This window comes from Oncorhynchus clarkii, chromosome 13 (assembly GCF_045791955.1).
Source record: "Oncorhynchus clarkii lewisi isolate Uvic-CL-2024 chromosome 13, UVic_Ocla_1.0, whole genome shotgun sequence".
Classification (NCBI taxonomy): domain Eukaryota; kingdom Metazoa; phylum Chordata; class Actinopteri; order Salmoniformes; family Salmonidae; genus Oncorhynchus; species Oncorhynchus clarkii.
In genome coordinates, this window is record NC_092159.1 from 21960617 (window position 1) to 21987947 (window position 27331).

Consider the following 27331-nt stretch of genomic DNA (forward strand, 5'->3'; position numbering starts at 1 on the left):
TGTACTTTAATATATTCTTTATTTTCTTAAACAAAAATTGAAGTAAAAACCTTTTCTGTAGAAAGACAAATTCCCTGTCAGTAGCGTTCCACCTAAGGTTCTTGATTTAGGGCCAGTAGACTCCCCCTATTGGGTTCCCTTCTACTGTGAGAGTCAATGTAAGTATATTACATCACTGAGTCCGTATTAACTCCTTACTAGCTCATGAATTAACTCATGCAGACTTTCGAGAAACACAGTTGGAAAAACGTTAACAGCGAATAGCGTTAAAAGAAACCGTTACACAGAAAGAAAGCATGTGCGCAGTACAATACACATTGTCCAGTCACCTCTGGCAGTGTTTTCAACTAGCATTTAAAAAGGAAGCTACATGATTATCGTCACAAAATAAAATCTCTTTGGCATCGATTACCCACCGAAAAGCGCACAACAACCTTGAAAGCGTCCTCGACTAAAAACCGGTGCATCATCAATATTATGCTTAGAAAACAGATGGCAAGCCCTGTTAGATTCGGAGTCCCACAAGTCAGTGATAATTGCATATAATACATCGAGGTGAGCGGAGACCGATTGACATCCCCCCCATTTGAAGGTTCTGTGTGATTGCTTCTTCCTCCCTTCAGTGGTCTGTAGAGAGAACAGCATCTTTATTAAAAAGGGGTGTGACTTGTTTTTAGAATAATAGGTGCATGTAACTAATGGCTGCTCGGTCTTTCGTGTATCTGCGCGCTTGACAATAAGAGCGCGCGTACATTTGTCTATTGGCTGTATGCACGGACCGTTGTCCTAATAGCGCTCAGCATATGCCGGTTGCCTCATGCCGCCGTTCTGGTACTCGACATCGGACATCCCCATCTCGCCGTCCATGACCATGTCAGCAGGGTAGTCTACATAATGGGGGTAGCCTGCATCCAGCTCTGAAACACACACACACACACACACACACACACATACTTAGATCAACACTTTGCAAAACATTAAATTATCTGGAGATGATACCCTTATTTCAATCATAAAACAGGGGGGGGGGGGCTCACTTAACATGGTTGAAGTTACATAGATCAATTGCTTTCTCTCTCCTTAATACAGTATAATCATGTCAGAAATTCAAAACATTTAACTTTATACACAGCCCATTGGAACAGTGACCATCTGGCACATAGAGCCACAGCCAGCGTTCTGTTCTGCCCCCTGTCAGTCAGTATGGGCACCTTTCTGCCAGAGTGAGTTACTCACCGTCGGCTGCGTAGCCTGCTTCCATGGGGACAGCGTTGTGGGCCTGGGGAGGGGGTCACGAGAGGTGAAAGATCAAAATCAAGTCAGCGAGTTGCCCATATATGGATGACAGAAACCGTGCCAACTCTGTCACCTGTTTTCTTAACCTGGATTATCTACCTTTCTCTAAATACAAAATATTACACTGCCATTTTACAGAAACTAAAATACTTCCCATGTAAGAATCGCCGAAAAATGTAATACATGCATTTTTATCAATGTTAAATTACCGCTAGAAGCAAATAATTTTCTTCAGTTAAATCGGAATTGGGAGAAACCGCAATTTGTTACTAGATCCTGCAGTGGCTCCCTCCTCACCACAGAGGGCGCTCGAGGCCGAGCATCGCTCCCACTCACCATTTCCCAGGCGGCGGGGTCGTGCTTGAACAGGGAGTGAGTGAGCTCCACGGACACACGCTTCTTGTAGTCGGAGTTCTTGTCCTCGGAGATGCGGAAGAGAACGGCGGCCGCGTAGGTGGCTTGGAGGGAGGAGAAAGATTATCACACGGACATATTGATTGGCTGACACAGTAAGTCAATCTACTCCCAAGTTCTGAGAGGATGTATCAGGGGGAATCAAATGCCTGCAGTGTGCAATGCTACTTCTCAATCCTGGTGTCATTCAACAATTGAGTTAAGAGATCAGATGTGACCCAGACTCAATAAATTGGTCAATTAAGTGCGAGAGAGAGATGAAAACCAGCAGAGACTTACACCCGTTGAGGCTCCACTGGTTTATGGAAATGTAGCCCATTACACAGTCAGACAAAAAAAAAAGCATTCTCTTCCAGGTAATAACTTCCTCTCAAATGGAGCCAAACAACGACCTCTGAATCTATCCACAAGGCCCTCCAGCGGGTGGTGATGACGGCCCAGTGCATCACTGGTACCGCGCTCCTACCCATTTAGGACATCTACTGGAAACGGTGCCCGAGGAAGGCATGCAGCGTCATCAAGGACGCCACACATCCCATCACGAGCTGTTCTCTCCCTTTCTGTCCAGCAGACGGTATCGGATACCAACAGGCTCAGAGACAGTTTCTAACTACAAGCCGTCAGACTGCTGAACACTTGAACAAGGTCTCCGCACCTTGCTACCAGACTTATTATACTGCTACATTTATACACTTGCCCCCCCCCCCCCCCATCCCCAAAACTTGTAAATATTGGACTATAGATTGCGCCTTCCTGTATTTTACTTACGCTAAAATGTTTTCTATTCTACTGAGCCATTTACTTTGTTTGTATTCGTATTGTTGTTGCATTGTCGAGAAGGAACCCGCAAGTAGGCATTTCGCTGGACGATGTATGCCATTCGTACACCGTACGACTAATAAAATAAAAAAACGTGAAACTAGTGACGCATCTATTGCAAATCCTGATTTTAGATGTGGTTTTAAGAGAAGTGGTCTCACCGATGCCCTCGTTGTTGGAGTGCAGCAGCTCCATGAGCGGCGCGGAGGCTCCCTCTGCGTCGATCATCTCCGCAGACTGCTTGTCCAGGGCCAGCTCACACAGGGCCCCCGCTGACACGCGCTTCACGTTCTCCACTGGAGAGTACAGCAGCTAGGTAGGAGGAGGGAGACCATGGTTAACACACAATCTACAGGAGACATAAGCAGCAACAGAGATATTGCCGTCTTAAAAGCAAGAAACGTATGAGATTAAAACAAGCTCTAACCTGTACAAAGAGCGGGATGGTCTGCATGCTGGCGATCTCTCCCCTGTTGATGGGGTCTCTGGCCATGATGTGCAGGGCCCCTGTGCATCCCTCCACGATCTCCTCCATCCTCACGCCATCCTGAGAGAGAGCGAGAAAGCAAGAGTCAGTAACAAAAAGAGACTAGGGAGGTTAAGAATAACCGTTGGATACATTTATTTATATACATATATATATTTATTTTTTAAAGTCAATAGATCTGTTTCTACATCTACCTGGTATGTCTGCTGTGCGGCGGAGCCATGTTTTTGGGCGTCCTGGTGGGCTTTGAGCAGCAGATTGACCAGGCGTGGGATGGCCCCGGCGTCCCTCAGAGGGGTCTGGTTGTCTGGGCACAGTGCCAGGTTACGGATCAGACCAACCACAGCCTGAGGACAAGAAAGAGGCGGGGTTAGAGAGAGAAGCCATTTTGATTAGTGAGCACAAAGAAAGTAACATTTTTTTTGGTTAGAGACTGTTTGTTTTACAAATATCACCCATCTCATAATCGTTTACAGTTTCTCTCCTTCGCCCCGTTCTCTATGTAGCTTCTTCCTCATTTTCCTTCTTCCATCACAACCTTGTCTTCCTCTTTCCATCTCTCCTTAAGCCTCCTACTTCTCACCTCATAGCGAATTAAGCAGCCGGTTACGTGAATGGTTAGCCCTCTCCCTGGGCAACCATCTGTCAACTATTCATCTCTCTATCCCACAACCCCTCACTCTTTCTCCCCCGCTCACCTTGATGACAGGCCAGTAGTAGGGCTGGTTGTCCCTCTATACACCCCTCCATCCTGCCTCTCCTATCCTCTCTCCTTGACGACAGGCCAGTAGTAGGGCTGGTTGTCCCTCTATACACCCCTCCATCCTGCCTCTCACCTTGACGACAGGCCAGTAGTAGGGCTGGTTGTCCCTCTATACACCCCTCCATCCTGCCTCTCACCTTGACGACAGGCCAATAGTAGGGCTGGTTGTCCCTCTATACACCCCTCCATCCTGCCTCTCACCTTGATGACAGGCCAGTAGTAGGGCTGGTTGAGTAGCTTGACGATCGCGGGAATGCCATAATGCATGCGCACGGCATTCTGGGCCACCTCGGCGTCGGAGTGTCGCGACGTCAGGTGACGCAGGGCGCACACGGCCGGCTCCGCCACGTCCTCCTTCTCTCCCGCCCTCAGGACGGCGTGGATGAGCGCCTCGATGCCGTTGCCCTGGGTGACCATGGCCTTGTTGCGAGCGTTGTTACAGGTGAGGTTGGAGAGGATGCCAGTGGAGCAGGTGAGCATGTTGACGTCGTCAGAGCTCAGGAGACCAACGAGAGTCTGAAGGAGACTGTCCAGACCCTCCTAGAGAGAGACAGAGTTTAGTTCATCTGTAGTATATTAGTGGTTCTTAAACACATGGCTGTTGCAATAAATAAGAACATTTAGAGTAAATGCAAGTGAGGTTAAAAGGTCAAAGGTTAGGACAAATGAGAGAAGCAGACAGCAGGGTGGAAACAGTCTATATGGCTCTAGGTTGGAAGGTAGGAGTTCTCACCTGTTTCGTGGCGGCGTCAGACAGGTTCCTCAGGGTCCACAGACAGTTCTGCATCAGACGCTGACTGGAGCCTGTCAGGTGCATCCCCAGAGCCTGCATCCCGCCTGACAGAGGGAAACAGAGAGAGGGATAGATAATCTATTTTCTAACTCCTTTAACTGCAAAATATGTACGTCCTTCATAATCTCATAGCATTACAACTGAGGGGGAAAAAAATACAATTTCTATTCATTAAAACCACAGTGTCGCTCGTTGCAAATCTAATACACTTACCAGCATCCACGATGGCAGGTTTGTTGCTGGGGCAGACAGAGAGAACTTTGAGCACGCGGCTGGTGGTCCACAGGAGCTTCTCATAGCTGTAGTTCCTCATGATGTGGACCAGGCCCTCCGGACCACTGTTAGCCAGGATGATCAGCTGAGAGAGGGATGATGGGAAAAATGGAGTTTAAACAACATGAATCAAGCAATAGCATTTATATGAGCAGCAAAGTGTGGACATTCACTTTTAGTCCAGCTCGTGACATGATTGGATGTGCCCAATTCCTCGTTTTTCCAGTAGGGGTTTAGGCATTACAAGGTTAACATCTTCAAAAGGGTCAAAACATTCCATGTATCACTCCTGTCCAAACATGCACTTACCCATTGAACCACAGGCAAGCGCACACAGGGCAGACACCCTACCCGGCCACACCTGTCTCATATCCACACATGCTCATAAGCGTGCAGTCACAGAATTACTATGGCAGCCACACCCATGCCAACACGGGGCAATCATTCAAACACACTGTCATTCACCCCCCCCCCCCACACACACACACACCTTGCTCTCCTGGTTGCCGTAGGACAGCAGCTGCAGGCAGTCGGTGGTGATGGCCAGGAACTTGGGGTTGCTCTTCTTCAGCAGAGGCACCATTCGCTGCAGGCCGTCGGCCAGGCGCACCGCCATCTTGGCTCCCTCCTGGTGCAGTAGCAGGTTGTGGAGGGTGGTGATGGCATAGAACAGCACAGACTCCATGGGAGAACTGACAGAGGGAGAGAGTTACCTTAAGGATTTCCAGAGATGAACATAGTAAGACTCATAATGAACTGTCAAATGCTTTGTCAATAGAAGGCCACAAAATAAAAAAGGCCACAAAATAAGGGAGTTGCGAGAATGAGAGGATGCACTCCCACACGCAGTCCCTCAGACTCCTACCTGAGCATGCGGACCAGGGCAGGGATGCCCCCGCACTTGAAGATGGAGAGCAGGCCCTCTCTCTGGTGAGACAGGTTGTGGAGGATGCTGGCTGTAGCCCGGGCTGTCTCCATGTCCCCGGTGTTCTGCATGGCCCGCACCACCGCCGCCACCATCTGGGGGGACGCCATCAGCGCCCGGCGAGACGCCTCCTTGCGGGTCAGCTGGTTGACGATCAGGGAGGCTTTGTTGACTACCACCTGGAAGACGTAGAGGGGGGTTTGGTTCGTTTGAATGGAGGGAAAAATGCAGAGATCTTGACTATTGGAGAAGTACAGCAATGTGAATGAATGACAGCCAGGTTGACTACCACCTGTGATTACTAGTGGTAAATAACATGAACGAATGAGTGATTGAACGAATCAATGTCTAAAACGACAAAGGGTGGATTGATGGCTAGATGCCGAGGGTAGATAAAACAAACATGCATTGCCGGGTTGTGCTCTTTTCAGAATTGAAAATGCCTCAAATTCCAATTCAACTGAAGTAGTAAACATGGTTCAGAATTGCAATTGAAATGAATTCAAGGAAATTGCTTCACGGTGTTCTTTGGCTCCCAAGCCTCCCCCTTTTCCTCCAAACATAACGATGGTCATTATGGCCAAACAGTTCTATTTTTGTTTCATCAGACCAGAGGACACTTCTCCAAAAAGTACAATCTTTGTCCCCATGTGCAGTTGCGAACCATTGTCTGGCTTTTTATGGAGGTTTTGGAGCAGTGGCTTCTTCCTTGCTGAGCGGCCTTTTATGTCGATATAAGACTCATTTTACTGTGGATATAGATTCTTTTGTACCCGTTTCCTCCAGCATCTTCACAGGGTCTTTTGCTGTTGTTCTGGGATTGATTTGCACTTTTCGCACCAAAGTACTTCATCTCTAGGAGACAGAATGCGTCTCCTTCCTGAGCGGTATGACGTCCACGTGGTCCCATGGTGTTTATACTTGCTTACTATTGTTTGTACATATGAAAGTGGTACCGCCAGGCTTTTGGAAATTGCCCCCAAGGTCTACAAAAACATTTCTGAGGTCTTGGCTGATTTTTGGGGATTTTCCCATGATGTCAAGCAAAGAGGCACTGAGTTTGAAGGTAGGCCTTGAAATACATCCATTGGTCCACCTCCAATTGAGTCAAATTATGTCAATTAGCCTATTAGAAGCTTCTAAAGCCATTACATAATTTTCTGGAATTTTCCAAGCTGTTTAAAAGGCACAGTCAACTTAGTTTATGTAAACTTCTGACCCACTGGAAATGTGATACAGTGAGTTATAAGTGACATAATCTGTCTGCAAACAATTGTTGTAAAAATTACTTGTGTCATGCACAAAGTAGATGTCCTAACCAACTTGCCAAACCTACAGTTTAACAAGAAATTTGTGGAGTGGTTTAAAAACGAGTTTTAATGACTTCAACCTAAGTGCATGTAAACTTCTGACTTCAACTGTATATCTAATAGATCAAATATCAAACATGTTATATACATGCATATAAAATATTGTTGAAACAGATTTTCAGGACAAACTTCAAATGAATGAGCAAAGTTATTTCATTAATACCACATCCTCCAGAATGCATTAGTTTAACCCTCAAATTGACCTTAAGGCCTTCAAAAAGAAGCCAAACAAATTAAATCATTGGTGGAAATATAACTGGCTACTCTAAGCACTAAGGTTAAGAGAGTATATGAACATTGTTTCCAGAGAAGTGTGATATATTCTTTGGTATCTGGAAGCGTGACCTGTCGGGGTCAATTAAACTTTCATGTTCTATGACTGAGTGGAATTTCTTTGAATTGCACAGAATAAAATTGCACTTCCTGTTACTCAAACTCAAAAAATTATACACTCTGTGTGGCCAATTCAATCTCATGAGCTGAATGGGAGTCAATTCCAAAATTCTGAATTGAGCCCAACCCTGACGCAAAGACAGACGTATCAAACAACCCGTACTGTACCTGGTCCTCATCGTTGAGCAGCTTGGTGAGCTCGGGGATGGCGCGCGTGGCCAGCTCGGCGTCGTCCTGGTAGTTGATGAGGTGGACGATGGCCGTCTTGAGGAGCTGCGAGGGCTCGGCCAGCCGCTGGACGTTGGTCATCTGGGACGGGTCAGTCTGGGTGGACAGGATGGTCGTGCCCTCCATCACCGTCTCTGGGAACATGGCCGCTCGGACACGCTGGGCCCGGGTCAGGGCATACTGAGACTCCACTTCTACAGGGAGGGGGGAGAATGCTGTGGTTTGTATTTTTAGATGTTGGGTTTGAATGATAGTTTAGTATTAAGCAGTAATAAGGTGTGTGTGTGTTTTAACTCCATGGTCCTAAGTGACTCAGTGCATGTTTGTAGCAGGTTGTATTTTTGAACGTTTGTTTATGTCAATTTGAGCGCGTGTATTCAAAACACTAAACTGCGCGCGTCTCACCAGCAGGGTTCTCTGAGACGACGGTGGTGGTGACGGTGCTGTACTGCTTGGTGCTGTACTCGGTCCCGTCGTCATCGGTCCTCACTGTGGTGGCTCCTGACTGGATCCCAGAGTCCCCGGCGTAGTAGGTCTGCTGCCACTCTTTCACCTTCACCCTCCCGTCATTTCCCACTACGGAGGGAAGGAGGGGCAGAGAGGTTAGACTGGAAGTGCACTTTGAACATGGATAATATATAACTTCAACACACTTGTTAGTGCCCTCAGGGCACAGAGGGAAAGAATGGAGATCTATGTGGTTATTATGGACGGCACTTAGAATAATAGCTGACACTCGTGTTAACGCACTAGGAGGGAGAGCAAAGAGGGGTTACTAGAGACAACACTGCACTTGGAAGTTACCTATTATGCATCTAACATGCTTGTTAATTGCACTAGGGGGAAGACATTGTGTTCAGTTGAACAAAGGAGAGGAAGGAATATGAGGGAGAGGAGGAATTAAGAGAAGAGGAAGGTGATAGCCAAGAAGAGGAAGAAAGCAAAGGAAGATTTTTTAAAATGTTTTTAAAGGTTGTGAAAGGGGGAGAACAATATAGCCAGATTATGAACCCACTCTGCATTTCCATGGTGGCCTCCTGGGCTCAAACCAACAACAATGGAGGAGAAGACCTGAAAGACAAAAAAAAAGAAGAGAACATTTAGATAAAGAATTATCTTCCACATTTTGCCACAAATTACAATCATACCACTCAATTATTTTACAGTTTGCCATCTTTATTCTTCTAACCTGTCTTTAAAAAAAAAGGTCAATATGAATTAGGCCGTTAGTTAAAATACATTTTATTTCATACTCTCTCCCCCAGGTAAGAGTACAGATAGGTGAATGAATGTTCTCCCTCTGAATAGTGCCAGAAATGACAACACCGAATCAACAGCAAAGGCTGCTGGGATAGGAGCGGAGGGGGCAGAGAGACAGCTGCAGGACAGGAATGCCAACTGCTAAGCCCCCGCGGCCTTTAACCCCGGGCTGAGCCTCCGCCTATACATACGGCTGTGGGAGCTAGACACCTGCCTGCCTGCCGGCTGCTGACTGACAGTATCAGCTCCCAGAACCCGCTAGACGGGTTTCTCATGTGTGAGAAAGTAAGTAGTCATTCATACACACCCTATTCCTCCTAAGACAACACCTTTATGGTGAACACACACACACACACAGTTCCTCCTCAAAACGCCACACCTCCTTCACCTGTAAATACAGGCCCAACGCTTTATGGCCATTTATCACTGGCTATTTAACCATTTCAAAACACTCCCACCTCAGTTCTTTTTCAAGCCTTATCAAGTCATTTTTCCCGGCAGTACCTGTCTCTTATCTCCATTCTGCTCTCTCTCTCTCTCTCTCTCTCGTTGTGACCATCTATCATACACCTTGGCGCTGAAGGGGCGGATGCAGATTAATGCAGCCCTCCGCACCTCTCGGATTCAGAGGGGTTGGGTTAAATGCGGAAGACACTTTTCAGTTGAACAACTGACTAGGTATCCCCTGTTCCCCGTTCCCTCCTGAAGTATCGTCATACGGCTAAAGTGCATTCCTTCTGCTGTGTTGGTTTGGACCTGATCTACTCTTCCCCACTTAACTGATCCTTCAGTTGGCCCAACATGGTTTCTCATTATGAAACCATTTAAATGCCGACTCATTCTGTTGCAGCCATGCAAGCTCTCCATTAACATTACATGGGGGTATTTAACCAATGCTATCTAACTGAATGTCTAGAATTAGACCAATAATTCTAAAAGTTTCTTACAATTAAATGCATTTTTTTACTTTTTCTGTTTGGAGCCATTTTCCCAACGAGCAAAGGCCAAGTGAGAGTGTGTGTGTGTCTCTCTCACATTGCACACATTCCTAATTCTGATGGTCTTCAGACTCAAAATAACCTCTGGTGCAGGAGAGAGCTGGTTGGACGATGACCCACATCCACTCCTCAATATAAAACACTCAGTTTCACTGTGAACAAAACGTCACGACTTCTACACTCAACCCACCGCTCACTCCACACATGATCAATGATGGCTCGTTCATTGCAGTTAAATGCGATGCGAGTGGCACGTGATGTTAGTGGCCACTCTACAATGTCACCAGTGTGTGGTTCAGATGTTTGCGGTGATGGGAGTTACTGTGACTGAAAGGGATGGGATTCTTTGCTGGGCACAGACATTACTGACATGCTGTGTGTGTGTAAACTGGATAGGATTGTGGGAGAGTCCGTGGGACGCATGCATGACACAAGAGTCAGGCTGTTTAGAGCCATTCTCCCAAAGAGCAAAAGCCAAGTGTGTGAGAGTGTGTCAACGTGTTCACACGTTTCTGTCTACGCGCATCTCATTTTTCATATGCATGAATGTAGCAGCTTGAGACGTCACCCAATTCCACACGAATGCGCCATTCGTCCAAGATCAGCTAAGATGAACGATGCAGAAATCTTGTTTAAGTCGATGTTGCACTGCTACTCCTTACTCATACGAGAGTGGGTATTCATTTGACGCTTTTAAACCATTAGATTTACCTGCTTATTTCTAGACTCAGGCCGAAAATACATACAATATGAAATGCTTCCTATGGGAGGCATGACAGAGAGTCGCCTACAGATTCACTTGATATTGCAGTCACCGGAAAAGCCTGACAAAATGTGTTTGTTTCCAAATATATGCAGCTATGGAAATGAGGTGGAGGGTTGGACTGACTACCGTGCGGCAGGATGACAGAAATTAAGGAAAGCGGATAGATTTCCCACCTTGTAGTAGCTAGGAGAGAATGTGGCGAGCCGTGACAGCATGTTGTCCCCCGGGCGTGTTTGCACATGATGGGCGATGCACTAACATTCCTGGCTACCGCTGCCTGTCCTCGTATGCAACCCAGGCATCTCCAGGTACTGCATTTGCATACATGTGATTATGACCTAATACAGTAAACATCAAAATGTATCTATGAGCTTTACTATGCAAAAGCATATTCGTTTCATCTCATATAGGACTTTGTTTTAGACATCTAAATTGTCATCCCTCTGGAAATCACATTTAACTCATTGTTATTTTGTACCAGCGTGCATAACAATCCTGGTCTGAAATGAGTCTGGAGCTGCTCTGTGGGTCTGTCAAGCCGTGAGCCTGTTACTGATGTGAGTGATTGTAGCACACCCTCCTGTGTTAGCCCCGGGGCTCAGAATGGGGGATGTGTGTGTGTGTGTTTAATGTTTCAATCTCTAGAACTGGAGAGTTGTCATGTGTTTCCCACAGAGACCAGGAGTGTAGTGGAGATGCCCGTATAATTGTGTATTTCTCACTAATGACCTTCCTGCGTTTTCCCCCAGGGTTCAGAGAGAAATTAGATTGGTGTGTGTGTCTGTTATTCTAGACCCTCCACCCAGAGAGCCCTCATGCATACTTATCTCACTAGCATTTGGAACAACAGACTGGTGAGTCACAGGAAAGTCACCATGTTGCCATGGGAGTGTCAGTGTGTGTGTGTGTAGTATGCATAGGTCTCACTCTAGGCCCTTAAGGAGGTACGTGTGCCCATCTGAGCTCCATTGAGAACAGTCGAGTCACAGCCCAGTCAGCAAGCTACCTGACCTATGGGGGTTCACAGTGAACAGGGCGTTGGCCAAGAGGCATTTCTGCCTGAGCTTGCAGCTACACGTTACAGCTACAAGCTTACTCATCATGGACACAGAACATGTCTCCCACCTCTCCTACTCCCCATTTCTCTCTTGCTCTGTGTTAAAATAGAGGTGTGGCACGCATTTCTCCTTTTCCCAAGCTTGGGAGTGTCTTGTCTTTTCAACTGTACCAATTACCATTAGATAATAATGAATTAGATGACATTGAAAAATAATGTCAAAATAGTAGGTATGCAGTCTACCCTGGTACCACACGCTTATATATATATATTTTTTTTTGTGTGAATCTGTGGCAGTCTGTTCTCCTGGGCAAGGCAGTGGGTTCAGACAATGAGTTCCGATTTAATTGTTGCGCTGTTGCGACACCCCACATCGCCTTAGTAACAAAGACTTCAGTCACTCACACACACACTATACTGTTGACTATCTAGTCTATCAACTCTTCCTGGTTGTCCAATCAATCTTATTCTCACTTGCGTTTTTTTGTAACACTGCAAACAGCCTCGGCAGTTTTGACCCTGACTGTACCAGACTGTAGAGGGCTATGGTGATAAAGTTATGATATGATAGCAGAGAAGAACAGATAGGAGAGAAAGAGAGAGAGCGAGGGAGGCATGTTGAGTGTGTTTCTACAGTGTTCTGGGTGCTGGTAAAACATCAACAGACCTAGAACTTGTGGCTCCTTCACCAAATCCCCCCCCCCCCCCCATTAGGAAATGAAAAGTACAGATTCCTTGAGCTGTGTTGACCACAAGTTAAAAGTGGTAGTAGTATTGCAATATGTCGTCTGCTGACAGAACGACACTGTGTATACCTGAACACTGTTGCATCGTGGGTAGTGACCAGGAACTGCTGTTGGATTGCATGGTGTGTACATCGGGGTGGACTTTGCTCCTCGGCCCTGCATTCTAAGTAGTGTGGTTAGGTTAATGACCAATGGACTCACTCCCTCACTTCCTCCTGTACCTTGATCCATTATTATTCAACACTGTACTAGGAGCTATTCTTTCCTTTTCCAAACCCCTGCCCTGGCCACCTCCTAACCAACTGGCAGGTGTCTTCACTGACATTTTCAACATGTTTCAAGCAGACCACCATAGTCCCTGTGCCCAAGAAGGCAACCTGCCTAAATGACTACTGACCCGTAGCACTCACGTCCGTAGCCATGAAGTGCTTTGAAAGGCTGGAAATGGCTCACATCAACACCATTAACCCAGAAACCATAGACCCACTCCAATTTGCATACCGCCCAAACAGATCCACAGATGATGCAATCTCTATTGCACTCCACACTGCCCTTTCCCACCTGGACAAAAGGAACACCTACGTGAGAATGCTATTCATTGACTACAGCTCAGCGTTCAACACCGTAGTGCCCTCAAAGCTCATCACTAAGCTAACGATCCTGGGACTAAACAACTCCCTCTTCAACTGGATCCTGGACTTCCTAATGGGCCGCCCCCAGGTGGTGAGGGTAGGTAGCAACACATCTGCCACGCTGATCCTCAACACTGGAGCCCCCCATGAATTTTCACAAAGTTTGCTGCTTCAGTGTCTTTATAGATATTTTTGTCAGATGTTACTATGGAATACTGAAGTATAATTACAAGCATTTCATAAGTGTCAAAGGCTTTTATTGACAATTACATGAAGTTGATGCAAAGACTCAATATTTGCAGTGTTGACCCTTCTTTTTCAAGACCTCTGCAATCCGCCCTGGCATGCTGTCAATTAACTTCTGGGCCACATCCTGACTGATGGCAGCCCATTCTTGCATAATCAATGCTTGGAGTTTGTCAGAATTTGTGGGTTTTTGTTTGTTCACCCGCCTCTTGAGGATTGACCACAAGTTCTCAATGGGAATAAGGTCTGGGGAGTTTCCTGGCCATGGACCCAAAATATGGGCCACTTAGTTATCACTTTTGCCTTATGGGAAGGTGCTCCATCATGCTGGAAAAGGCATTGTTCGTCACCAAACTGTTCCTGGATGGTTGGGAGAAGTTACTCTCTGAGCATGTGTTGGTACCATTCTTTATTCATGGCTGTGTTCTTAGGCAAAATTGTGAGTGAGCCCACGACCTTGGCTCTTTTCTAGATGCCCCAAACAATCGGAAAGGGGATTCAGAGAAAAATGACTTTACTCCAATCCTCAGCAGTCCAATCCCTGTACCTTTTGCAGAATATCAGTCTGTCCCTGATGTTTTTCCTGGAGAGAAGTGGCTTCTTTGCTGCCCTTCTAGACACCAGGCCATCCTCCAAAAGTCTTCACCTCACTGTGCGTGCAGATGCACTCACACCTGCCGGCTGCCATTCCTGAGCAAGCTCTGTACTGGTGGTGCCCCGATCCCGCAGCTGAATCAACTTTAGGAGACGGTCCTGGCGCTTGCTGGACTTTCTTGGGCGCCCTAAAGCCTTCTTCACAACAATTGAACCGCTCTCCTTGAAGTTCTTGATGATCCGATAAATGGTTGATTTAGGTGCAATCTTACTGGCAGCAATATCCTTGCCTGTGAAGCCCTTTTTGTGCAAAGCAATGATGACGGCACATGTTTCCTTGCAGGTAACCATGTTTGACAGAGGAAGAACAATGATTCCAAGCACCACCCTCCTTTTGATGCTTCCAGTCTGTTATTCGAACTCAATCAGCATGACAGAGTGATCTCCTTGTCAACACGCACACCTGTGTTAACGAGAGAATCACTGACATGTCAGCTGGTCCTTTTGTGGCAGGGCTGAAATGCAGTGGAAATGTTTTTTGGGATTCAGGTCATTTGCATGACAAAGAGGGACTTTGCAATTAATTGCAATTCATCTGATCACTCTTCATAACATTCTGGAGTATATGCAAATTGCCATCATACAAACTGAGGCAGTAGACAGCAGAACATTTATATTTGTGTCATTCTCAACTTTTGGCCACAACTGTATATATTTTTTAAATGGTCCTCCAATAATTGGTATCGACGTTGAAAAATCATAATCGGTCGACCTCTAATCCTGACTGGTTGCATCACTGCCTGGTACGGCAATTGCTCGGCCTCCGAACGCAAGGCACGACAGAGGGTAGTGCGTACGGCCCAGTACATCACTGGGGCTAAGCTGCCTGCCATCCATTTCTTTACTTACCTACACGAGGCGGTGTCAGAGGAAGGCCCTACAAATGGTCAAAGACCCCAGCCATAGACTGTTCTCTCTACTACCGCATGGCAAGTGGTAGTCTAGGACAAAAAGGCTTCTCAACAGCTTTTACCCCCAAGCCATAAGACCCCTGAACGGGTAATCAAATGGCTACCCGGGCTATTTGCAGTGTGCCCCCCCCAACCCCTCTTTTGCTGCTGCTACTCTCTGTTTATCATATATGCATAGTCACTATAACTATACATATCTAACCATATCTACATGTACATACTACCTCAATCAGCCTGACTAACCGGTGTCTGTGTGTAGCCTTGCTACTTTTATAGCCTCGCTACTGTTTTTCACTGTCTTTTTACTGTTGTTTTTATTTCTTTACCTATTGTTCACCTAATACCTTTTTTACACTGTTGGTTAGAGCCTGTAAGTAAGCATTTCACTGTAAGGTCTGCACCTGCTGTATTCAGCTCACGTGACAAATACACTTTTGATTTGAACCCCACTATTGTTCTTCCTGAGCTACTGGGATAGTTTGGAGGATTCTGATCTTGGGTCAGTTTTGCATTTCCCCCACTAATGGTTAAGGTTAGGATTGGGGGAGGGGAATCTAACTCTAGAGCATTCTGGACTGATGGTCAGGCCTTCCAGGAAGCACAACACAATGAGGGCAGGAATGTCTGACTGTCAGAGAGCCCCCAGTAGACGAGAGTAAAAGAGAGAGATGAATGTGGTTTGGCGTCAATCACTTGAATCCTGGTGTGACATTCCACACTAGCCCCATACATTTAGCCTCGTTTGACACACAAACTTTCCCGCTGCGAACGTCAACCAAAATAGTCCTGAGCTGAAAACGCTGTTTCACCCTCTCGCTCTAACCATCTCATCCTGTACGGGCAAACAAACACCATCCCCTCCTCTCAGACAAACAAGTCTTAGCTATTGTCATACATCCAAACCATCCCTTCCTGACTAAATGGGCTCACACAGACGTTGTGTCAGTGGATGCTTAACTAGGTTCCACAGACGGTGTGAATACTGCTCATCATCTCCAGCCTCCACTCACAAGCATGTCAGACTGGGGAGTGTCCTCATAACCCTGGCAAGTTGTGGCACTGTGCAGTGTGTGTGTGTCTTTGGCTCCTATCTGGCAAAACACACCCATGCACAGTAGAGTATAAACCGTAACATTGCTACATTTAAATTGGAACCTCTTGTTTATTTTACCATTATTAACAGGTAAGTTGACTGAGAACACATTCTCATTTACAGCAACGTCTCTTTCCAGCCCCATCCATTTATACACCGACTTGAATCAAACCCTATCAATTCATACACCGACTTGAATCAAACCCTATCAATTCATACACCGACTTGAATCAAACCCTATCAATTCATACACCGACTTGAATAAAAAATGGCTATTAGCTTAAGCCTTGACACACTAAAAGAGATCCAGCGGACCTGGTTTACCAAGATAAGGTTGACTAAACCAGGCTAGCCTAAGCTACACCCCAAAAGGAACAAAGAGGATAAATGACAGAGTGGAAGTACAGATCAAGCAGATTGAAGTCCCATTAACCACACATCTGTAAAGCTGCGTTCACTATCTGTGTATAAGGCGGACCTGCCTTCCCCCACCAATGCACACACATCAACACGTACACGCTGGGGGAACTGGGTTAGCGAGATTAAGAGATTTTCCGTCCAAACCTACTCCTGTTTCCCGTGATATATAACTGAGAAACGGGTAAATCATTTCTAAGAACAGCATGGTGTGAAACAGAACTGCTAATTTATAGTGTCATGTCTAAATCTGTCTTCTCTACAGACTTTTCTGCACGATCAATCAACACTCAGGCCGGTGACAGACAGCGCATTTTATGGAGAGCAATTCACAATGCAGGTCTTCACTCTTGCGCAATACTCACCCGCCCTCCGCTGGCCTCTCCCCCTTAACTCTTGTGGAGTCCCGGGAAAAGCTAGACTAGAATGTCTTATATTTGTGGATGAAAAGGGATGCAAGCGTGCTCTTGTTTGCTGAATGTTAAATGCAATGGCGATAGACTACAGCAGTTATTTATTCAGACCCATAACCATTCAATCTCGGCGAAGAGAAGCGAAATCCGTCTGCATCTTATTCTCGTATGTCATTACAACGAAGGCCAACGAAACATTTTATTTAACTGATGTGAGCAAGGAAGAAATTAAGCAACGAGAGGTAATACCCATTACTCACGTCGTACAACATTAAGGGAAATATTATGAAAGGTAGGCTAATGAGTCAGCCTACTAATTATACAAATGTAAAATAGGCCATATTATATTTAAAAATTAAAATCTAACTTACAAATGTAACTTTGCAGGCTGCATGTCCTACACCAGCATCACGTGTTCGCTCCCAGCGTCATGGTTTGAACAAAGTGCGTAATTCCAGTCCATGCAACACAACAATACAGCCCACCGTTAAAAATATTACTGGAGCTTGTTTAAAATGTATTTATTTACCGAAGAGCCATACAACTATGGGCTTGGATCTTTTTCTGTCGTGCGTCATGTGCAGTAGGCTATTGGATAACGGCACAATCATTTGGCCTTTTTTTGGAGCGTATGCTAATAAAATGCCTTTAATGTTGGGCTCATCTGGCTCAGGTAGTATCGGGCTTCAATTGTCATGCCGAGCACAGCTCTAATCAAACCCTGATCAAACCCATGACACTTCCGGTTTTGGTAGGAAATACATGTTATTTAGCAGACACTCTTATATAGAGCGACTTACAGTTAGTGCATTCATTTTAAGATGGCTAGGTGGGACAACCACATATCACAGGCATAGTGAGTACACCTTCCCTCAATAAAGTAGCTATCAGCAAAGTCAGAGCTAGTAAGGGGGTGGGGGGGTGGGGTGAGGATGGCGATTATTTAAAATACTCTTAAATGAGTTAGGGTTTCAGGTGATTTCAGAAAAGATGGACGGGGACTCTGCTGTCCTAGCTTCAGGGGGGTGGCTGGTTCTGCCATTGGGGTGCCAGGACAGAGACGAGCTTGGTCCTGCGGAGTCATAGCTGCTTGGAGTTGCTGAGAAATGCTGGGCTACCCAGGAGAAAAGTGATTTATTCTCGGGATGGAACATTTGTAAAAGACCCCCCCCCCAAAAAAAACCACATCCCTGCCAATTCTCTAAATAGATTTGCAGCTCCGCTGCTAAGAGGCCATGGTCAGTAAGTGCTCCCTAGACACAGTTCACACACAGCTGTGTGACCCCTGTGTGCGTCTGGTAGGTGGTTTTGGTCCAGCTAGCCTGCTGAGAGAAAGCTTAAACCCCGCCAGGACCCGCTCACCACCACCTCCCCCTCTTATTCACACTCTCCCACTCACCCGTCACTTTGTGCACTGTGGGACTACTGGAAGAAATAGGGGTTAATTGGCCAACTGTGGAGTATAAAAACCGACACGGGAGGATGTGCAGCGGTGTGGAGTGTGATGCTAATCGATTGACTGTGTGCGCTACAGGAAGTTGTGGTTATTCCACGGTCAGACCAGGCTATGACTCAGCAGCACCAGGGGGTCTGGATTGTTGTTTCCCCAGTCAGAGGGATAGGCTCAACGACATTTGCTACACAGAGATAATTGTTTCCCCGTGTAGAGACAACCACATCAAAAACTAGGTTGGGACAATATCTAGTTACAGTTATCAGTCAAACCTGAAGGTGCAGGAAACTATCTGTGAATGTTCACTTAGAAGGTGAATGCTTCCCACTTGAGCGTAGGCTACACTCCATTTAAACCAACTTCAGTGGCCCTCAACCTAGAGCAAGACAACCTCTCCCTCAACTTGAGCAAGACAAATGAGATGATCATGGATTACAGAAAAAGGAGGGCCGAACACACCCCCGTTCACATTGATCAAGTTCCATCGTGTCCACATCACCAACAAACTATCATGGTCCAAACACACTAAGACAGCCGTGATGAGGACAAAACACTGTTTCCCTCTCAGGAGACTGAAAAGATTTGGCATGGGTCCCCACATCCTCAAAATGTTATACAGCTGCACCATTGAGAGCACCCTGTCCGGTTGCATCAGTGCCTGGTATAGCAGCTGTTTGGCATCCGACCATAAAGTGCAACAGAGGGTAGTGCGTATGGCCCAGTACATCACTGGGGCCAAGTTTCCTGCCATCCAGGACCCATATACAAGGCAGTGTCAGAGGAAGGCCCAAAAAATTGTCAAAGACTCCAGTCACCCATGTCATAGACTGTTCTCTCTGCTACAGCACGGCAAGCGGTACCAGAGCACCAAGTCTAGGTCCAAAAGGCTCCTTAACAGCTTCTACCCCCAAGCCATAAGACAAGATAAGAACAATCAAACTATACTAAACCCAAACTATTTGCATTGACACCACCCTCCGCCTTTTTTGTTTTTACACTGCTGCTACTCGCTGATTATTATCTACACAGTCACTTTACCCCTACCTACATGTACAAATTACCTCGACTAACCTAGTTATTTTATCAAGTCAAAGCCTCATTGTTATGTTTTACTTTAGTTTACTTAGTAGATATTTTCTTAACCAACAACGCAGTTAAGAAAATGGAGTTAAGGGGCTTGTAAGGAAGAATTTCACGGTAAGGTCAACACCTGCTGTATTCGGAGCATGTGACAAATAAAATTTGACTTGAGGTTAGAGTCCAGGTTGTGAGTTCGATCCCCGGCCGAGTGTGATCAAAGACTTCAAAAATGGGACCTGATGAGTGTCTGATTTGCACTCAGCACTAAGGAGATAGATTAGAGGTAAGGCCCTGCGATAGACCAGCATCCTGTCCAGAGGGTTCACTCATCTACGATAACCGATCATTTCAATAAGCATTTTTCTACATCTGGCCACGCTTTCCACCTGGCTACCCTTATCCCGGCCAACAGCTCTGCACCCCCTGCAGCAACTTGCCCAAAATCTGGATCCCTACAATCAGCTGGGCTAGACAATGGACCCTCTCTAAAATTAACCGCCAAAATTGTTGCAACCCCTATTACTAGCCTGCTCAACTTCTCGTTTCGTCTGAGATCCCCAAAGATTGGAAAGCTGCCGCAGTCACCCCCCTTTGTCATCCCCCTCTTCAAAGGGGGAGACACTAGACCCAAACTATAGACCTATATCCATCCTGCCCTGCCTTTCTAAAATCTTTGAAAGCCAAGTTAACAATCAGATCACCGACCATTTCAAATCCCACCGTACCTTCTCCACTATGCAATCTGGTTTCCGAGCTGGTCATGGGTGCACCTCAGCCACGCTCATGGTCCTAAACGATATCATAACCGCCATCGATAAAATACAGTACTGTGCAGCCATCTTCATCGACATGGACAAGGCTTGACTCAAATCACCACATTCTTATCGGCAGACTCAATAGCCTTGGTTTCTCAAATGACTGCCTCACCTGGTTCACCAACTACTTCTCAGATAGAGTTCAGTTAGTCAAATCGGAGAGCCTGTTGTCCGGACCTCTGGCAGTCTCTATGGCAGTCTCAGGGTTCAATTCTCGGGCCGACTCTTTTGTCTGTATATATCCATGATGTCGCTCTTGCTGCTGGTGATTCTCTGATCCACCTCTACGCAGATGACACCATGCTGTATACATCTGGCCCTCCTTTGGACAAACCTCCAAACAAGCTTCAATGCCATACAACACTCCTTTAGTGGCCTCCAACTGCTTTTAAATGAAAGTAAAACTAAATGCTTGCTCTTCAACCGATGGCTGCCCGCACCCGCCCGCCCGACTAGCATCACTACTCTGGAAGGTTCCGACTTAGGTATTTGTAGTTGTTCACATATTCTAGGTGTCTGGTTAGACTGTAAACTCTCCTTCCAGACTCACATTAAGCATCTCCAATCCAAAATGAAATCTAGAATCGGCTTCCTATTTCACAACAAAGCCTCCTTCACTCATGCTGCCAAACATACCCTCGTAAAACTGACTATCCTACCGATCCTTGACTTTGGCGATGTCATTTACAAAATAGCCTCCAACACTCTACTCAGCAAACTGGATGTAGTCTATCACAGTGCCATCTGTTCTGTCACCAAAGCCCCATATACTACCCACCACTGCAAACTGTATGCTCTCGTTGGCTGGCCCTCGTTACATATTCGTCGCCAAACCCACTGGATCCAGGTCATCTATAAGTCTTTGCTAGGTAAAGCACCGCCTTATCTCAGCTCACTGGTCATTCCCAAAGCCAACACCTCCTTTGGCCGCCGTTCCTTCCAGTTCTCTGCTGCTAATGACTGGAACGCATTGCATTTATTTAAAAAATAAATAAAATAAAGGCACTGAAGCTGGAGACAAATCTCCCTCTCTAAGCATCAGCTGTCAGAGCAGCGTACCGATCACTGTACACAGCCAATCTGTAAATAGCGCTCTATTGCCTTACCTCCCTAATCTTCTACATTTGCACACACACTGTACATAGATTTTTCTATTGTGTTATTGACTGTACGTTTGTTTGTAACTGTGTTGTTTTTGGTCGCACTGCTTTGCTTTATCTTGGCCAGGTCGCAGTTGTAAATGAGAACTTGTTCTCAACTGGCCTACCTGGTTAAATAAAGGTGAAATACATTTTCAAAAATCAACTCATAGGCTCCTGTCCTACGAGCTGTTCCAGCTACTTTCTTAGTCCATTTATCAGTCCACCGATAACAGCTAGTTGATGGAACTCCCCTCTCGGCTCCACTAGCATACCAAACCCCCACTACAGTCAGGCACATTGAAAGGCTTAAGTACACAAAGCAGGGCCCTGCTGGCAGGATCGCATGTGAAACAGAGCGCAAGCACACATTCTCCAACTTGAAAAGAGGGGATGATATCGGATTCTATGAACATCCACGTCTAAGAGAACCCGCGTGTCAAAGACATTTTACGTCTGTTTATAATATGCTTTCAAGAGTCAAAGCATGAAGCCTCTCGGACTTTCAAATTGAGGATTAGGCCTAGTCTTGAGTTTTAGAGTTTGGCTTACTGGACTTGACGAAATGATTCATTACCACCCTAGCTAAATACAGTGACAGCATTAGAAAACAGTGGACAGTTCCAAGACTGTAACAGCATGGTTTTACATTACAGCAGCGACATGGTGTCATTAGCAGTGATTCATCAGGAGAAATGCAAAGCCTTAGCTAATGTTATTGTGTTAATTGACATAGCCTGGAAAACAGCTAGCAGTCAACTGGCAAATAAAAAGAAACGATGACTTGCAAGTCATTCAACAAGTCAATGTAGGTTCTAGTTGACCGTGTAACACAATAATGTCTAACCAGAAACTGATTAAATAATCATTCTAATTAGGCTTCGATCAGTAGATGTGTCGAAAGTGTATCACACCAGACCAGAGGGCATACAGTTGCCGCAGACTGGGACGAGCTAGTTGGGTAATTCATGTTTACCCCCTGTACGCTCCTCGCAATAGGAATTATAGGCGGTCAGTGTTGTCTCCGAGGTGTGGAAGTGCAGAGTTGGATCAGATTACACAGAGAAGGGAAGCAGGGAAGGAAGAAAGTGTGTAGCGGTAGAACTAGGCCTTCATGTCTGCGTGGCTTCTCTGATGTAACAACGACAGTGTGTTTCCCCTGTCTCCATTGTTATAGAGCCCTCAAATTCAACTCTGGACCCAAAGCCAGTTCCACTGCCCCCCCCCCCCCCTCCATTGTTCCCCTCTAACCAAGGACCGATTTAGACCTGGGACACCAGGTGTGCGCAATTAATTATCAGGTAGAATGGAGAACCAGCAGGCTCCGGCTCTTGTAGGGAGTAACGGGAGGCTGTGTTGTCACTGCAAGGAAGGACGATGCTGCATGAACTCTGATGTAACATGCTGGGCTGCTGTCCACAATTACTCTGTATGGAGGAAGAATGGACAAGGAGGCTTGTGTCACAATATCTAGGGTGAATGGGAGGACGTCAATGGGAGTGAATGGAAATAAGTATTTTATAGTGAACTCAGTTTCTCAGTGCTTGAATACAAGAGTTTTGCACAGAGCAACTAGAATGGATGTCCGTCATGGTCTGGACAGCGAGGTTCGCTTGGTCTAAAGCCCCCCTTTAGGGTTAGTGGGGAGGCTTCGCCTGCTGCAGCATGGATACTGGATATATGCATGGCTGTACTGGTGAGCATTGAGGCGATACGACAGATGATGAATATTTCAGAAAGATCAGAGGCGGGAGGGGAGGCTAGGGAGAGCGGGGAGGATTCAATTTGAGGGGACGCTAAAGAATACCCCCCCCCCCCCCCCCCCCCAGAAGAAGTTAGTCTGACTAAGCCTGTACCAGACATCTTTGGAGGGGAAGCTGGAGTATTTGCATTTACCTCAGTGTTTAGGCTTCCACTTTTTACAAAAATGTTCTTCGTGTAAACCGTGACCAACACAAAAGACGACAGGGGACTGAAGCACGGAGGGAAGAATTACAAATAACGTTTTTCTTTTTTTCCTTGGTGTTGTGAGGTTATTGTGAGGCGTTGCTTCCATAAAGGTCACCTACACGCCACACGTCAATCCTCGCAACAGACACTTCATATCTGTGTGTGAATTATAGTCACTCCTCTAGAGGAGGCTGATGATTCTCTTCTCTGATACGGCGTCTCGACGGGGAAGAATTCCCATTCGCTAGCGTTGCTTTTCCACCGCACCCACACTTCCTCCCTTCTCCTCTCCCTGCTCATTGGAGTGCAATTAAACGGATGAGTAGGAAGTGGGAGATGAGAGAGCAGGGTGAAGAGGGTTACCACGGCAATGACGAGGAGTAATCACCCAAGTTGACTTACTGAGAAGCACTGCTGAGTGTAGGCTAAACGAACCAGCCCAACTGTAAAACCTGTGTTTAAGTCACCCATGGATTCAGGAATCCAGTCCACTCCAGTCCCTCCCTTCGTGTGAAACTGTGTCAGGAATGAAAAAAAAAGAAAAAAGATCAAAAGGTAATATATTCATAAAAGAAACAGACAGTAATGGATGCAGCTATTTCCAGCATGCCGTCAGCAGATGTGGCCTGGTGGTTTATGAAGAGCTGTCTGATAGGAGCCGACTTGAAAATAATACAGTTGGCAGAGTAGTACCAGACTTCCAGAGCACCAAGTGATGGGGAGAAACGGTTGTTAGGCCTCCCCGGGAAAAAAAATGTATTGAGTGAATAACTCATATTCATGATGGTAATAGGAGCACAGCTGTGTTGGTCGCCCGGGCGATGCCAGCTTGGATGGAGTCTTTCATATCGTGCCACCTCTGCCACTCCATTTATGACTGGGTTCCAAGACGCTTTGGGCCTCTCTTGCGTGCTTAAATCATAGCATTCTCCAAGTTAGAGGGCTCAGGCGTCAGTCTTCATATCTTCTGGTCCGCCCTTGTGTAAATGTCCTTGACATTTGCAACAGCCGTCCAATATGGAAGTCGCCTTAGTCTGGGGATAACATATCAAAAGATAGTGATTTTTGTCTTTGTTCTATGCCAATCTTTTTTAAATGGTGGCAAAGGGGAGGGTAGAAGTCAAAGTAAATCTGCTTTGGGTTGATAACAGCATTGTCTGAGAAGATATCTTAAGCCCCTGTCCGGTTGATTTAACCCTTCGGAGATTAGGCCGCTATCGCCCCACCTCCTCTTTAACCCCAGATAGAAGACGAGTCCATATCATGGCTGACCAGCAAAATAATCCCAATCTTCCACCCCCATATGTAGCCTACACATGCACGCAAACACACTCAACCTGGATACACACATTGGCACCGAGGCCTGGTCCCACGCGTGGTCCGATTAGGTTCTACGGCATAACGGCGCTCTCTGTGGTGCTCAGGCGCTACCGGGGAGGGAGGGCGTGGGGTGAGGAGAGAGACTGAAGTCAAAAAGAGGGAGGAGAATTAGGCAGGGAAGGGTCACATTTGAGAAGTGGCAAATGTGGGACCAAGTTAGAGACGCATGGAACGAGACAGCATGATGGGGGAAAAAAGATAGGAAGGAAAAGAAAGACGAGGACAATATTGTTGGACAATAAAGGAATTAAGTAAGGGCCAGGATTAGCGCCAGTATGACCCCAGCTGCAGCTGAAAATCTCAGCCTACCCCCACCACCACCAGATTCGGGACGCTGTTGAATGCCAAAAAAACTTGGTTGTTTTGATGCCATTGTTCTTGGTTGTTTCTGGTTATTGGAATGGCATGATCATGACTGGTGTGAGAGGAGGGAGCTCTCCATTTTGACAGACATCTGTCCAGCTCTAATGCCAGGCTGTGCCATGTCAAATATGACTTGGACATTCATTAAAAGTTGGTCTTGGGAGTCTTTGAAAAGACTAAACCGCGTAAGATGAGCGAACGAGATAATGTTATTTCAGGTTGCATGTTGAAAGTGGATTTACTTGTGAAATAAAATGAGAGGATCTGTGCTCTGTTATCGCAGTGGCATAGAGTGGGGTAGTAAAGCTACTGTAACTAATGGCATATGGTTCCCTTTGGACAAGGATGAAGTATGAGGCAACAGAGGTTCACTGGTATGCATAATGTCATCAGCCTGAACACCTGGTTTGTGTCCAATGGGCCTTGATCAAAAGTAGTAGTGCACTATATAGGGAATAGGGTGCCAATTGGGACAAAGACCTGGACATTACTGGCACTGGTTCCCTTCTGGATCTGAACTGCCCTAAAAGAGAATGTATTGTAGGTGTGAAGGTCTTGTAAGGACATTTTGGTATCAATGCCTCATTGTTGATCAGTATTATTCATCCTAACCCATGATGCATGTATGAACCATGCAGGCACTCATCATGTCATGCCCCACCCCCAACTCACTGGGGTTGTCAAAGCCCCCAGCAGAACCCTTGAATAGAGATGACATACTAGGGGCTCCCGAGTGGCGCAGTGGTCTAAGTACAAGAGGTGCCACTACAGTCCCTGGTTCAAATCCAGGCCGTATCACACCCGGCCGAGATTGGGAGTTCCATAGGGCGGCACACAATTGGCCCAGCGTCGTCCGGGTTTGGCCAACATTGTAAATAAGAATTTGTTCTTAACCGACTTGCCTAGTTAAATAAAAAAATAAAAAAATGCTGTATAGCCTTCTGTAGGACATAGCTTTGGCCCCGACTAGGGGGGCAGTGGATTTGACAATGGATGAGGGGTAGACAAACTTTGATCGTCTCTCACTCTCTGCTGTGTACTGTCACACCACGAATTACTTTAAGCTCTATTCTACTGAAGGATAAAGGAAACCGCACACTGCTCTTGTTAGTATCACTGATCTTTAATAAGCTTTATTCTATTGAAATGTGCATGATGTTAAGTTGATCAATAATAGTTTGTCCCAAAATGGTTTGGGCACATCTATTTGGCAGGAACAGCGTTTGACAAAACCTTGTTGCGGCAAACTAAAAACATTTGCTCTTAAACAGGCAGGAAGGAGTAAACGGTTTCTGTTGCATAACGTTTTGTAACAGAGGAAACGTTTTGCAACGGTATCGGCGTAATGAATACACCCACCATAACTAAATGTCCGACTTTAACGACGTTTGGGTGGCGACTAGACACTTGACAATAGGAAAGGAACATTACGCTATTCTGCCATCAAGTTCAGAGACAAATACAAAAATTGACGGGGGACAGAATGTCAGAGACAGGCTACATTGTATCCAGACCGGGAAGAACATTTATGGAACGCTAGAGAATCGTGTTTCCAGTTTAGAGACAAGCGCAACACAGGAATGGAGAAACTGTGACTATCCTATCTCACTCGACTCACTTGACACGAATTTACTCTCTTTCCGAAGACTGTCAATACACGGGAATGTGACAATAAATACAGATCTTTCTTACCTGTCAAAATACAATCAATTGTTTCGAATATTCCAAAGTCTACGCAGGTTCACAAACAGACTTTACCAACGATATACTTTGTCCTCTCTGCCTCACCTCAACTGCGGTAGGATGATACTCAGAACAATGAGTAAAAAGCCTAACACCAGCGACTCCGCCTCTCTTACCATAGTGTTGTCGACCCGACCCCACCCTTCACTTCTCCACAATTTGGAATGTAAACGCAATTGGCCAGAACAAAACAAATGTGGCGTTACTTGGGTCTATACAGTAATATGAATATTAATGTTGTTTCCCAAACGTATTTTTGGTCAACTACATTACTAAAACATTGTTGTTTTGTTTTCGAATTTACAACGAAGGATAAAATGTTAGTGGTTAGCATGGCCTGCTCACACACAGGGCATTAGTCTACCTGTGTGAGAAAGTAGCCTACAGAACGGCCACACCTTGGGCTACGTCATGAAACTTGCCTAGACAGAAAGGTGAGTCACATGGGTAGACT

The 27331-nt window shown here is 46.0% G+C and overlaps 1 protein-coding gene across 5 annotated transcripts; it reads right to left on the reverse strand.

Annotated features, from left to right (window-relative positions):
* On the reverse strand, positions 1–26958 carry LOC139424603 (junction plakoglobin-like). 5 transcript variants are annotated; one of them, XM_071176604.1, is made up of 16 exons: positions 26827–26939; positions 8777–8832; positions 8167–8337; positions 7702–7955; positions 5711–5949; positions 5336–5537; positions 4786–4930; positions 4513–4616; positions 3981–4319; positions 3211–3363; positions 2957–3076; positions 2691–2841; positions 1633–1754; positions 1237–1279; positions 780–917; positions 1–627 (listed from the first exon to the last, which is right to left on the reverse strand). In XM_071176604.1, exons 2-15 carry the CDS (start codon positions 8787–8789, stop codon positions 787–789), a joined length of 2187 nt encoding a protein of 728 aa, XP_071032705.1. In that variant the 5' UTR covers positions 8790–8832; positions 26827–26939; the 3' UTR covers positions 1–627; positions 780–786. The 5 variants fall into 5 exon arrangements, with proteins under 5 accessions (XP_071032705.1, XP_071032704.1, XP_071032700.1 ...); XM_071176603.1 differs by having other exon boundaries at positions 753–917; XM_071176599.1 differs by having other exon boundaries at positions 1–917; positions 26827–26958.
* Positions 26959–27331: the final 373 nt, after the last annotated feature.

Coding starts and splice junctions, on each gene's coding strand:
- LOC139424603 (XM_071176599.1), bottom strand. Junction 4,320..4,512: donor CTGACGCCGCCACGAAACAG/GTGAGAACTCCT, acceptor GTCTCTCTCTAG/GAGGGTCTGGACAGTCTCCT. Junction 1,755..2,690: donor CTCCAACAACGAGGGCATCG/GTGAGACCACTT, acceptor CCTCCCTCCAAG/CCACCTACGCGGCCGCCGTT.